This window comes from Morone saxatilis, unplaced genomic scaffold (assembly GCF_004916995.1).
Source record: "Morone saxatilis isolate NCDOM2014 unplaced genomic scaffold, NCSU_SB_2.0 Contig24, whole genome shotgun sequence".
Classification (NCBI taxonomy): Eukaryota; Metazoa; Chordata; class Actinopteri; family Moronidae; genus Morone; species Morone saxatilis.
In genome coordinates this window covers 21,399,930-21,413,989 of record NW_023339807.1, presented here as the reverse complement: position 1 = coordinate 21,413,989, position 14,060 = coordinate 21,399,930, and the positions used below count along the sequence as shown (strand labels likewise).

The window sequence follows — 14,060 nt, the reverse complement described above, 5'->3', positions numbered from 1 at the left end:
AGGGTATCATATTGTGTTTTGTATGTAAAATATTACTTTGCAAATAATAACTTCTATCAAATAAATGTGGAGTAAAAAGTTACAGTATTTCCCACCTAAATGTAGCAGGACATAGAAAATAGAAAAAGCCAAGTAAAATACAAGTACCTTAAATCTACTTAAATACTAAGTAAATGTATTTAGTTACTTTCCACCATTGTCAGAAGCTCAGTTACATTGCTTTAGTACTAACTACCAGTGCAGGCTGTGCTCCAAAAAACAAAAACAGAATATGTGACTCACCATGCTTAGTAATACCTTTAGTCTTGAAAACCACCGTCACATAATTCAGTTCTTCCTCCATTATTTGATCAGGTTTATCATAAAAAGTCTTCACTTTCTCTCAAAAAACAGAAACATCAATCCAAACCACCACAGAGGCTTAAACGCAGGTCATCTTCAGTGACGCTTGGTGAAGTTTCAGACAGAGGACTATATATGACCTGTAGTTCTTCTTTTTTGGTAGAATGTTGTAAGAATGACAAATTGTGGTTTTGGGGGTTTTGATGTTTATGACACGCGTGGTGACCAGGAGCAAATGTCACCACTTCGCACTGGGTTAATGGCAGGCCATCAGATGTGTTATTATTATGTGTATAGATACAAAAGTTAAAATAGCTAAATTGTTCACAGAGTTAAACTCTTCTCTTCACAGCATCAGGTGGTTATTTTGACTGCTACTTGTTGTTAAGGACTTACTGTATGTATGCCTTTTAGCCTGAAACATTTTCTTTATCAAAGGACATTATATAGCGTTACAGTCGCTGGCTGTTTAGTTCAAAACATACAACTGGTATCATTTCTGTGTTCCTCTTTTGATGTGTCTTGAAGAATAACCTCTCTTATTACTTATTGAAGACTTTGTTGTTTGTTTACCTACAACCTAGTGCCAAAAGTATGTAAAGAAGTAAACATTTTTCCCACATTCATGCAAATTGCTTATGACTCATGATTTCCCTGGGCTGAGTTTATATATTATCTGACACATTTTATGCCAATTTTAATCAATCAAATGGTTTCTGTGTTTTTCAAAAGTAAAAGATTATGGAAGGTGATCCTACTGGAAGAGATTAACTGCATGATGGAGTGAGAGACTACACAGACTTTTAAAAAGCAGGTAATTTATAGATCTATTGACAGATTTGACATTTGTCCACAAAATATGCTGTAACACAGCAGATGGTGAGATATGAATATGTAAATGCCTTTATAACTGAGTCTCCATGTAATCACACAGCTATCTTAACTGAATTAGGGCACGGGCCCTTTACTGGTAGTATCTATTTGTAACCACAAGGGGGAGCCCATAATGTGGGGAGAATGATTTGACTCTGAAGTTCTTTAATTTGGAAATCCATCTAATTTATTTATTTATTCAAAGTGAAGTAAACACAAACACTATATCTAGGCTATAGCCATCTATATGATATGAACTGATATTCACGGATGTTGTAAAACTATTAGAGCATCTTGTTTCTTCTACAACAAATGAAACATGTCTTAATAAATATAAAGTATAGTATCAAAGTGAAGAAGTCTGTTTAGTAACGTTTTATCAGCAGAGACTTAATGATCAGGGTTTATTTGTGTCTGACAATAAAACGAGCAGGTATCACGAAGAGCAATAAATGACTCATGACTCTGACAAATCAGCGAACAGGATCTCTTCAGGAAACGCTCCCAGCTGTTCCTACCTGCAGACCCGGAGCCACAAGGAGCCACAAGGAGCCACATCTCAGAACTGACACAGGTTCTCCCAACAGGCTGAAGAAATAGAAATATATTTGATTCTAAGGACTGTCCCGGCGAGCAGAGATGGTTTGCGGCGGATTCGTTTGCACCAAGAACGCACTCAGCGCTCTCAATATACTTTATGTTGTAAGTAAGATGTCAATGGATATTTAACAGAGAGGAGTTCCTAAGAACAACTGATTTTAAAATGGCAACAAGTGTCTCTGCTTTTGTCTTGACTGAGCCTCTGAAATGCGCCACATACTTGTTGGTTTAATAGGAGATCAAAATGTTTGCTTCCTATCAGCCACAGGCAGGTGTTCTCGGTAAATGATTAAACCCAGTTCATGGCTGCTAATTGCTTTCGCCAGCTTTTGCATAATTGTTGGCTTTAGTCCTAGGTAAGAATGAATCCTTAATGATAAATAAACCTAAAAATATATATTTGAAGTGGTTATGAATACCTAAACAAACTCTGTAAACGAAAAGCACAAAAAACGATTAATCATCCGGAGATTGGTGTTTTTGTCAACTCTTATACTCTTATAGTAAGTCATTTAATTTATTCCTTATGTCCCTGAGTTATGTCATGCAGTAGCCGTGGAGCTGCTACATATTCAGAAGTGTATCAGTCATCCCCTGTTCTGCATATTTGAATAAGGTTGTAAAAAAATAAGATAAATCAATTAATCTAGCTATATCTTATCTGTTTCACTACAGCTTTCAAGCTTAAGCACAAAGTGCTTTCCAGATTAAAACATAAACACAACATGGATAACAATCAGGAACCTAGAAGTCCTAGTATGTACCACCCATGAACATACAATATTAAGAACAAGATAAAAGCGCTAATATATTTATATAAAAAGAGTAAACTGATGATACTAAAACAGGCACAATTCAAATGCATTATGTGATGACATAAAACACTATAGAATAATGAAAGGTAAAAAATGTAAAGTGTAGGCCATCTTGTAAAGCTGAGGAGCCGTAACTGAATTATGCACCTTTGGTCTTTAAAAGTTTTTGATCTGAGGGGCCTGGCTGGGCTGTAAGGGGTTAAAAAGCTCTTTGATGCAGTCTGGAGTCAGATTATGGAAGGCCTTATAAGTAATTAATACAATTTTAAAATGTAGTCCAGTTGCCTTTAACCTGGGACCTTCTTAATATCCACTCACCTGGATGACCTCAGTCCTCTTCCAATCATTATTAAAACACCAAAGATAGATTTGATTAGAGCTGCAACAAGTAGTCGATTTTTCATTGACAGAAAATGTATCTGCAACTATTTTGATAATCGATTAATCCTTTTTTTAAACATTCTCTGGTTCCAGCTTCTCATGTGTGAGGAATTGGAGCTTTTCTCTGTCATACATAAGAGTAAACATAGAATATATTTAAGGCATTTGAAGTCAGGCTCCTCAAATATATTATATTTTTATAGTATAGTGTTTAGAAAGAATACAAATGTTATTTAAATCTCTTTAATACAATAATGTTAAGTTTCCTTGATAGACACCTGACATTTTATGTATTTGCATCTTTACAACAGAGAGCCCTGTCCTTCATCAACAGTTGTACATCAATCTATAAAAATAAAGATTAAATTATTATCTTTAACCATAAAGACATGCAGCCCTGAGTAAAGCCTGCAGTCTTTTCTCAGGGCTACATGTAAGACCCACACAACCTCCACCATGAAGGAAAGGAAGTTCCTATAAACCCTGAGAGCCGTGAGATTTTAGTAGAAAAACTGAAACTGTAATTGTTTTGACTGACAAGGTCATTTTAAGATTTACAAACTCTGGACACCGTTTTGAGGGTGATGCCATATTTTTGTCTGGACGGTGGCCTGAAACAGAGAGAAAAGGATATGTTAATTGATCAGAGTGTATAGAAGTATACTAGTTTATTATTTATTTATTTTTTTTTAAGTATATTCTTTTCGGCTTTTATGCCTTTATTTGACAGGACAGCTGGAGACAGACAGAAAAGGGGGGCAGAGAGAGAGGGGATGACAACACGCAGCAAAGGGCCGCAAGTCGGATTTGAACCCCACAAGTATACTAGTTTTTACCCCAACTAACACACCCCAACCAGCGGGTATACAGCATTGGCCCTCTAAAACACTGTTATTGTTGTTGGTGTAGAGACTTCCTTAAAAAGGTCACTTTGATTGCACTTCCTCCTTCTTTCATTCTGACATTGTTTTCTTCTTCCTCAGTTGGTGAGCCTGCTGCTGATTGGAGTGGCGGCCTGGGGGAAATGGTTCGGCCTGGTCTCCAGCATCAGAGTGGTGGCGGGGGTCATCGGCGTGGGCACATTCCTGTTCGTGGTTGCCTTTGTGGGGCTGTGTGGCGCTCTGAAGCACCACCAGGTCCTGCTCTTCTTCGTATCCTTTTGTTTTCTTTCGTGGGGTTTATTTATAGGAGCAATTGGAGTCACCTCACCCCTTCTGATAGTAGTTGTGTGAAGGATTTTATTCTTCGTTTAAGTTGTGTTTTCATGGTGAGATGTTAACTTCCTGAACTTGATCCAGTACATGATGATCCTGTTCCTAGTGTTTGTCGTGCAGTTTTCTGTGTCCTGTGCTTGTCTGGCCCTCAATAAAGACCAACAGGTATGTTTATGTTTGTCTGTGCTGAACTACAGTTCAATATTACCGTTATTTTGGCCAGCAGTTGACTTCAGATAAACATGAACACTACCAAATATGTTGAGTGATCCATACAGTTTTTATTCTCATGCTTTTCAAATAAATGCAGCTTTTACACCTCTATAGACACAACCAGACTGTGTGATTTTATTTCCAGAACCATCTGCTGGAGGTTGGATGGAACAAATCTGAAGAAACTCAAAAGGACGTAGAGAAAACACTTGACTGTTGTGGCTTCCATTATGTTAACTACAATGGCACCTGTGCTGCTGTAAGTAAATCACCTTGAACATACCTTTCTTTTTTGTCCTTGTGGCAGCCACGTGGTCATCATTTGCAAGATCTCTGGCAGTTACTGAATTTTCTTTCTTTCTTTTCCACTTCCTCTAGAGCTGCTTTCACAACACCTCTTCGCCGTCTTGTAACACTTGCTCAGACATTATCCAGCAGTATGCTGGAGAGGTGCTGCAGTTTGTGGGTGGTATCGGACTCTTCTTCAGTTTTACAGAGGTCAGTGAAATGTCACGGCAACAGATGTGTTTTAGAAATGTGGAATTTGTTGTGAATAGGTGCTGATTTGGACATTGAGAAAGACTGAGATAGACTGAGCTGGGATGAAGTTTTGACACTTACCTATTTTTCTTTCTTTTCAGATCCTTGGAGTTTGGCTCGCCCACAAATACAGAAACCTCAAAGATCCTCGTTCAAATCCTGGAGCCTTTCTTTAACCACTCATGCTTAAATAAACCAAAACAATGCACTAGTGAATTATTTTGTATTTCCTTTTAACTTTGTAAATCACACTTATATACATACTAGTGTGACAGTAACACAAGCAGAGAAAAGAGTCTTTAAGACAGGAAACTTCCTCAGTAATGTTGTGTATACAGCTTTTCATTGCTTATGTGTTATTTAATCTATCAAAAGTCTCACTTCGATATTTGCTGCTCAGTTACTTTCATTGAAATTATGCAATTTCAAATACTGTGAACATTAATTGTGTTTCTTTAAAGGAATAGTTTGACATTTAGGAAAATGAGCTTATTCACTTTCTTGTTGAGAGTCTGATGAGAAAATTGATACCACTCTCATGTCTATAGGGTAAATTTAATGCTGCAGCCAGTTAGCTTAGCTTAGCATAAAGACTGGAAGCAGGGGGAACAGATGGCCTGGCTCTGTCTACAGATAACACAATCAACCTGCCAGCACCTCAAAAGCTCACTAATTAAAATGTTATATCTTGTTTGCTTAATCTGTATAAAAACGGAAATGTTTTTTAGGCTTAGGTTTAGGCCTAGTGACTTCCTGGAGACAACGTATAACATGATGATTAGTGCTTTAGAGGTTCTGGTAAAGTGGATTTTGAAACCTTTGGACAGAGCCACGATAGCTGATGCTTCCAGTCTTAATGCTAAGCTAAGTGACTCCTGGTGTTAATATTTATCATACAGATATGAGTGGTATCAATCTTCTCTGATATTTCTTGGCAAGAAAGCAAATCATTCCCAAAATGTCAAACTACTCCTAAACCTGTAAGTCTCGCCTCTTTTAATTCTAATCAGTCTCATAGTGACTGTGCTGCTGCTGTGTGTGCTCGCCATACACACACCTTATGCAAATAAAGTGCAGGTTAGCACCCTGATGGCTGAATGACTGTACTCACCACTCCCATACTATCTATTCATGGGTGACCACACACATTGGTGTGTTTTGCAGACAGTGGATTTGGGTGTTGGATGTCATTAAAGCAGGAAAAGATTGAGCTCAAACCGGTTGCAGACATACTGTTATCAAAACAGGTTTGTTTTTGTTTTTTAATGTGTATTTAGTGCTTTTTGTTTTTGATTTAAAACGCATCTGAACATTATGAATTCATACTGAGTCATATTGTCTGTGTCACAACTGTAGTCATTTTCCCTAATTGTCCAAAATAAACATGCACAGTTGCAGTACATGTATGGAAAATGTTGTATTATTGCTGCACTTGTCAGATCGAATGCTGATAGGCGTGTTTTTCATTAACTTGGTGCCACATGACTCACTCACATTATTCACCCCAAACAGGATGCCAACCAGGAACTGAACTTGCTGTTTAGATTCCTCGGAATTAGCCAACAGGCTCCTCAGGTGGCGGTCAAACCTGTTCACCAAGGTGACTGTGAACTTAAATAGCTCAGCTGTTGCACCGCCCACTTGTAAAATAAAGTAATTGTGTTCACACAGCATAATTATCTGTGTTCTATTTTTATCTCTATTCATATGAACAGATTACTGTGCACTATCCTAGCATGCATGGCCTTATTTAGAGACTGATATAAAATATTTGAATATGCTTACTAAGTTTCTGGTTAAAAGACAATTATATGGATTGTTTATATGGATTGTTTCATAGTTTAATAGGTTCTTAAGGGGCTGATGGAGCTGGGAAAACACATGAAAAAGACTGAATATGAATCTTATTTTATATAATTGTTAAAAAAAAGTGACCACTGCAGACGTGTTACTGCTTGTAATAACAATAAAGTTTGTTTTTATAGCACTTATCAAAACGATTATTGTTTACAGAAAGTAAAAAAAGCATATGCAACACCGATTCATATTTAGTGATAAGCATATAAAGTTAGGTGAGAAAACTCACTCTCCTAATAAACTGTGTGAGATTTTAGGCCAAAATTAGGAGTATAGCATTTTGGGTGAAGAGTTTTTAAGTTCCCACAGTTTGGAACAGGAAAAGCTTGGAAGTACTTCCAGGGTCAAAGGTCATTTGGAGGAGAAGCAGAGAGGAAGCACATGGTGAGTTTAGTTGTAAGTTTGTTTGTAAATCATATAATGAATTATGAATGGTTTAACACACACAATGCAGTTAAAATTGCACTTTCCATTGCTGACCTTGATGGTGATTTGATGCAGCAGGATAAACAGTTAATAATGCAATTAAATTAAATGAACACAGATGGATAATAAGGCTGAAGATAATTAAGGACTTGGCATGTAAAATATAGAGTTTGTAGGCAATCTTAATAATCACTAGTGGGATAAAATGTTCACTTTTTCAACTAGAAATACTCTGTGTGGACTGAAGTCACTTTGATTCCTCATGTCTTCTGTCTCCTCCTTCTGCACGGTGATCAAAGTATTTTGTGTTCCATCAAACTCATGTTTCTTTGCATTAAGCAAATATGGCACTCAGTTGTCAGAACACTCAGCCTGATGGCTTCAAACCAAATCTGATCACATGCAAGGCCATAAATCTATTTCTTCTGGGGCTGTTTTGAGATAAGTTTTGGATAGTTTGGATGTCCAGCATTCTGAGGTTGTTATCTTGGGAGCTTTTATCTCATTGTCACGTCATATTGTCTGCATAGATCTTTACTAAAATGGGGCATGGGCAGAAATTCTGTGTCATGTGCTGAGCTCTTCTGATTTTCCTCTTTGACTATTTGACTATTTTTGATCCACAACACATCCTCTTGGCTGAGTTTTTACAAAAGTTTCTACAAAGCCATCTTTGTGACGGGCAGTTGTTTTTTAAATCTGATGTCTTTTTAATCTGGGCAGCAAGTCTCCTGCTCTGATCAATGTCTCTGACTTTGGCAGCTTGAGGGGAAAACCCCAGCAAAGCTTTAAACTTGTTCTCATCCTTTGGGCAGCATACTCTTCTCTTTCTGTGTGACTTTGTAATGTTGTTGTTCAGTGACAGAACAGCATGGTCACAGTCTGTCCCTATCTCATCTGGGTTCTCCCAGGAGGAGCTGGGAGGCATTGGTGGAGAGAGGGAGTCTGCAGTGCCCTGCTTGACCTGCTGCCACTGCATCCCGAGCATTTACACAACTACTGTACTTAAGTGAGTACAATTTCGATATATTACACAAGCATTTCCATTTTAGGCTACTAAAGGGTATTTTTCACTAGTTCAGAGAGAAATATTGGGCTTTTTGTTTTACAGCTTTAATTACTAGTTATCCGGGTTTAGATTTTACATTAAAAAAATTAAAAAATGAATGACATACACTGTCGAAGCTTCAATCAGTGATTCTCAGCCTTTTTTGCTTGTGACCTCTTCATCAAATCAGTGTCTAGTTCCTTTTCACATTTCAGATGTCTATAAATTGTTAAGTTCCACCAAAGAGAGATTTCTCCTCTACAGTTCTCAGAGGGTTTTATCTGAATAACTATTTGAGGCCCAAAGTGGTAAAATTATCCAATATTTTACAAAAAAGCAAGGATTAGAGAAAAATCTGAAAAATTAATACAGATTTATACCCCAGAACTTATATTCATTCTTTGATCTCCCATTAATCATTTGACAACCCCTCAGATTCATCTTGTGACCCTTTGGAGGGGCCCGACCCCTTGGTTGGGAATAAACTAGCTAACTGTACATAGAGTAGTTAAAACTAAATCGACCAGTTAGTAAAATGTTGCTTACACATTAGTTGCATCATTATTAATAATGTAAAGTAAACTTTGCTGATGATACTTTTACTTTAACTTAAGTGGATGATCCTGCATTTCCATTTTTCACCTTTAGCAACATGTAATGAGAATCTTTCTTTCAACAAAAACAAGATGAAGCAAAGGAGGAAGGACAATCAAGGTTAGTCAACATCAACTGGAATTTCCTCAGAATTGAATTGTAAAAGTGTATCAAAACTAATTCAAAACAATTTAAAAAAAAATATTGTATTAGATATTGCTGCTTTGAGAAATTCAACTTTACTTTTGCACAATGGATCATGAATATTTCATCGTTAGTTATAAATACAACATAAACGAAGTAGCAAATTTTACATTAAAATTTTTTACCAGACTTCTTAAAACTTCCCTTGTAATTATAAATCCTACAAAGATTCAAGAGGCAATGTCCATTAATTAATTATTTAAAACAGCCTTTCACTGAATCCAATGGTAGAGAACAATTCTTGAAGTGCCAATTAAGCCTGTCAATGCCAAGTTTATGTTAAGATATACCTGGTAGTGTTTATGCAACCACTCTCCAATACTTTTGACTACTTGTTTCCAGAAAGGAGAAATTAATAATTACTTATTCCATTTTGCTGTATGTAAATTGACCTACTGCATCTCTAACTAACCTGACAATTTCCTCAAGATATAATGCTAATTTTTCATATTTTTCGGCTATTGTAATTCCCATGTACTTTCAACTATAACTAATCATTACAAAGTATAGTTTCTAACCCAGTTTATAGCAGAAATTATTAATTAAACTTGTCAGTGCTCTCTGGTGGACAAACTGTGTAATAGCACTGTTTCTAAATTACCACATATATTTGGCTTTGTTTTTATGGTGCAATTTCTAAGACAAATATACCAATACTAAATTTAGCTGATAATCTAATCCAGACTTAGAGTACCATTGTATTGTATCAAGATTTTTATTAAGCTTACTGTACATTCATGTACCAAACAGCATGTTCATCACATGAAAGTATACTCTTGCGCTAGAGTATTGAGGAAGGCAAAAGTCTACTAAATAATGAAAATTCAGGCTTCATATTAACAAAGCAACACAAGGATAAGAGGGCAAAAAATACGGACATACACATGTATCCAAACTGAATTAAAGTGACCTGATTTAGTCAAACTTAAATCTGATACAATACCTTTCAACAAGGAACATTCAGCAAAAGTTGGACCAAAATAAACACAGAAATAAATAGGCACTGGGGAAGTAGTCACATTAGCATTAGGCAGTTAGTCAAGAGAGCTGCTAACTGCTTAAAAAGGCAAGCAGACAGTTTTGGGGGTGAAGCTGTGTTGAGTGGTAGTTAAATCAAGATTCAAGAAATAATAAAGATGTAGATGGAAAGGGTCTTGTAGGTTTCTTATCAGTTGAACTGGATTATGAGTCTGATGAGAAGGCTCTGTGTGCGTTGGGGAACTGCTGAGAGTTGAAATCCGGGTCTTCCCTCACTCGTTTCTTGATGTCTGCTTTAACCTGAAAGGAGAAAGACATTATTATTATTATTATTATCATTATTATTATCATCATCATAGTGGGACCCACAAGTATGTTCCCTGCTATTGCCAGTGACAACAACCTCATTTAAAATCCAATTTACATTTTTACGACACTATTGGGTACTAACGTTACTCAACACTGCCTTATTCTGCTGGCTTCATATGTTCAGATACGGACATTAGGTTTTTTTCCTGTTAACGTTTTTAGACCGCAAATATTACAGCTAAACATTTAGAAAAATTACTTTAGAGGAAAGCACTGGTGGGTTTTATGGAAATAAGACAAAAACACGTAATGATGATGTCAGTATAAACGCTGCTGCTTTTGTAAATTGTGTTGAACTGTAGTTTTTTCTGCCCACAAAGTAATCGTTTAACTTAATCATGAACTTCTAATAGCGAGTGCTGTAGTGAAGTTTTTCCTTGCTCATGGTGTTGGTGCTATATAAATAAAATTGAGAATTGGATGCTGATTTGTTGTACAATATGGAAAGTAAACCAGGCTTAGTTTTTTCAAATACTGTAACTTAATGAAATGAGTTAGTTGTCTTATTTTGTCCAACCAACAGCCCACAAACCAAAAGTTTTTCATTTACAGTTAAATAAAACTGTAAAAATGAGCAAATATCACAATTAAGTAGCAACAAAACATATCAGAAATGTTTAATACATTGTAAAACTGCTTGGACTTAAAATTGCAGTAAGGATGTACATTTTCAAAAAAAAACTGATGCTCACCTTCGTCCTCACTAAATTAGTTAAATAAGACTTATTTGTAACCTGTCTGACCATCTGTGTTTTAATACAAATCATGGCTGAAACTATATAATTTTTAGACTAAATCACTGGTTCTCAAACTATTGTACGTGTACCACTGGTGGTACATGGCGGAATCGCTGGACTGCTTTTTAACAATGAAAAATAAATTTAAAAAGCATATAGTATCAAAATGCAAATATTTAAACTATGAGATAACTGAAGTAAGTTTCACTGGTCTAAATGATGTGTATTGTGTCCCTGGTTTGTTCTAACGTAAGATTTAGTTACTTGTTCTGCATAAGCTTCCTTCAGATCCTGGGTCTCCAGATCATCTTGTAACTGCTCAGCTGACGTGATGGGCTTCACTCCTGCTGTCCTGGCTGCTTGACTCACTGCATCAGAGAGGGAGAGGAGGCTTCCACCACCCAGTCCTGTCTGAAAACACACACACACACACAGACACTTAAAAATGGTAAGGACTGGTGACATTCGTAAGTAATATGTAAAGTTACAACTGATCTTTTTACCTTCCTACGTTTAGCTGGCATGCCATGCAAATAGGCGTCAGACAACGGAGGCTGAGCCTTCATCTTCCTCTGGGTCATCATATCACACCTGATGATGGGCACCCATTCCTACATCACGTACAGTAAAACAAATAAGATGGGGATTATGAGTTACACATTTTTTCAGTCCAGCTTAAAACTTTTGTGTTACTGTTCCTCAACTGCAGCTCAGCAGGGAAACACTGTCCGGGGAAACACAAAGAAGAAATTTCGTACAAAAACACCATAACTTTGGAAAACACCCAAATAATTTTGATGACTTTATATTTTGTTCCCCATGTCTTACACTGGAATTGTGTTAGGTAAGGATCTCGACATCCAATATGGACACAATTGCAGCAGACAAAAAACATATCCTTTAAAGCAGTGGTTCCCAACCTGGGGGTCAGGACCCCCATTAGGGGTCACCAAAGCTTCACAGGGGTTTGCGAGGCCTTCTTGAGTTTCAAGTGGTGCAAGAAAACAGAAAGGAAGATACACAGTAGGCCTGTAACTGACTGAATTTTGTTCATTTCTGTAAAGAAAACATGAAAACACACCTGTAAATATTATGTTCCCTTGCTACCAATATATTCTCTTAAATGTTACACACTGGACATTTTAAAGTACTATTGAGAAGATCATAAAAATCACTCTGAAAAAGATCTAATTTGTAGAACTCACAGCATTCAAATTTAAACCACCACCAATGTGTCAACAGTTACTCCAGATAATCCAGTATGGACAGTTTTTAGTGGAACTATTTTCACCAGAGGAAACAGTTCCAATAAAACCTGTTGTCAGTTTAATCATTGGATTATCCAGAGTAACAAGGACACTGTAAATGTGAAGAGTATGTGTAGTCATGAAAACCCTTCCCTGGAAAAACAGATAAAAAGTTAAAGCGGGCTCTTACAGGGGGAACAGCAGCTGCCCAGGCCTCTGACTCTCGAGGAGACTCCTCATTCCCTCCCTCAGCTCCAGCTGCTGCCATGTCGCCACCTAATGGTGCAGCTCCTCCCGTGGCTCCCAGGTCCCCAGGTAACACCCTTGTTTCCCGTGACGACGCCCTCGTGTCGTGTGACACCGACATGGCCTCCTCTGCTGTGGTGGCTGCAGCCGGTGAGAGGGTGTCCCCAATCTTTGGAAGTGGAGGACAGCGAAATGAGGAATATAAAAGGCAAAACAGCACTTAAAATGTCAAACTGAGTTCATCTGAAAAGGACATTAAAGACACACCACGCTTACCGTTGCACTTTGTGCTTGTTCAGGCTCTTGTGTGCCAGTTGCAGAAGACTGATCTCGCTGTGAAAGAATGTCATCTAATATTTATTAGCCATTTCAGACGTGCCGTTCAAAGTAACAGGATATGAAACAGCCATCAGAAAAGAGGGACTCTTTCTCTGCATTAACAAGTTACATATGCATTTTGTTCTGCAAAATAACTTAAATATACAGTTCTAGAAACAACATTTAGGGAAAAGAAATGATTTAAAAAAAAAGGTAATGTCTGCACACTCACTTCATGCCACAAAAGAAATTTCCAATCCTACTTGCATCTTTGTCAGGTGACATTGTTAAAATACCTGCCATCGTAGAGCTCGTCAACCTATTTGTGTGCATGGCGTATAAATATGGGTGTGATTTCCATTTTTCTAATATTCGGACCTGCCAAAGATCAAAGAAGGATCGAAATGTTGTCATTATTAAACTTTTAAGGCATGGAGTAAGTGTGCAGGCGTTACCTTTTTTGCCACTGATGTTTTCTAAAAAGCCTTGCACCAATGTGATGTATGTATAATTACTCTCCTTCAACTCAAAAAAGAAACCATCCATGTTCTGGGAAGGAGCCATACATAATAAAATTAAAATGCAAAATAAATGTTTAAAAAAAAGGCATGCAGCTGGTCCGTTACCTGTGTGTGAACTATGTAGTTCTGGATCTGCTCCTGTGTGACAGGGATGTGCTCGAGAATGACCTGCAACCTCATCGTCATCATGCTGGTCATCCAGTTGACCAGGCTGGGGCTGATGTCACTGGACATCCTCCGCTGCAACAAGAGAAAATAAACGTTTTACTTTACAGCTGCTGCTTTCTGTTTCTATATATGTTTTGTATTTTGGGATTGTCCAGACTTTTAGTAGCATTTGTTTTCTAGCATTAAAAACAGATACAAAATAAAACAAAAAAGATTAAATATGAACATAAACTGAAATCTGAAGCATGTGAAAAGTGGATTACAACCGGTGAATTAAATGAAGGGGTATGAGAAATAAACTGTGGCTGAGTAAATACCTATAAGGTTAAGGCAATAGTGAGTTTGTGACCAAAACAAGCTTCACAAGCA

General features: G+C 37.2%; 2 protein-coding genes across 3 annotated transcripts in view; one reads left to right on the top strand and one right to left on the bottom strand.

Annotated features, from left to right (window-relative positions):
• The first annotated feature begins 1,709 nt into the window (after nucleotides 1–1,709).
• LOC118336437 (tetraspanin-13-like) lies at nucleotides 1,710–6,378 on the top strand. Its single transcript, XM_035673091.1, has 6 exons — nucleotides 1,710–1,917; nucleotides 3,995–4,162; nucleotides 4,310–4,390; nucleotides 4,584–4,697; nucleotides 4,817–4,936; nucleotides 5,080–6,378. Exons 1-6 carry the CDS (start codon nucleotides 1,855–1,857, stop codon nucleotides 5,152–5,154), a joined length of 621 nt encoding a protein of 206 aa, XP_035528984.1. The 5' UTR covers nucleotides 1,710–1,854; the 3' UTR covers nucleotides 5,155–6,378.
• Nucleotides 6,379–10,192: 3,814 nt separating this feature from the next.
• bag6 (BCL2 associated athanogene 6) overlaps nucleotides 10,193–14,060 on the bottom strand; it is a 13,480-nt gene continuing 9,612 nt past the window's right edge. For both annotated transcript variants that reach the window (XM_035673088.1, XM_035673089.1), the window contains exons 20-25: nucleotides 13,629–13,763; nucleotides 12,961–13,017; nucleotides 12,629–12,853; nucleotides 11,695–11,802; nucleotides 11,456–11,602; nucleotides 10,193–10,385 (exon numbers count right to left, since the gene is read on the bottom strand). In XM_035673088.1, the coding sequence (XP_035528981.1) occupies nucleotides 10,290–10,385; nucleotides 11,456–11,602; nucleotides 11,695–11,802; nucleotides 12,629–12,853; nucleotides 12,961–13,017; nucleotides 13,629–13,763 (768 nt within the window). In that variant the 3' untranslated portion in view covers nucleotides 10,193–10,289. The remainder of the gene's footprint in view (nucleotides 10,386–11,455; nucleotides 11,603–11,694; nucleotides 11,803–12,628; nucleotides 12,854–12,960; nucleotides 13,018–13,628; nucleotides 13,764–14,060) is intronic.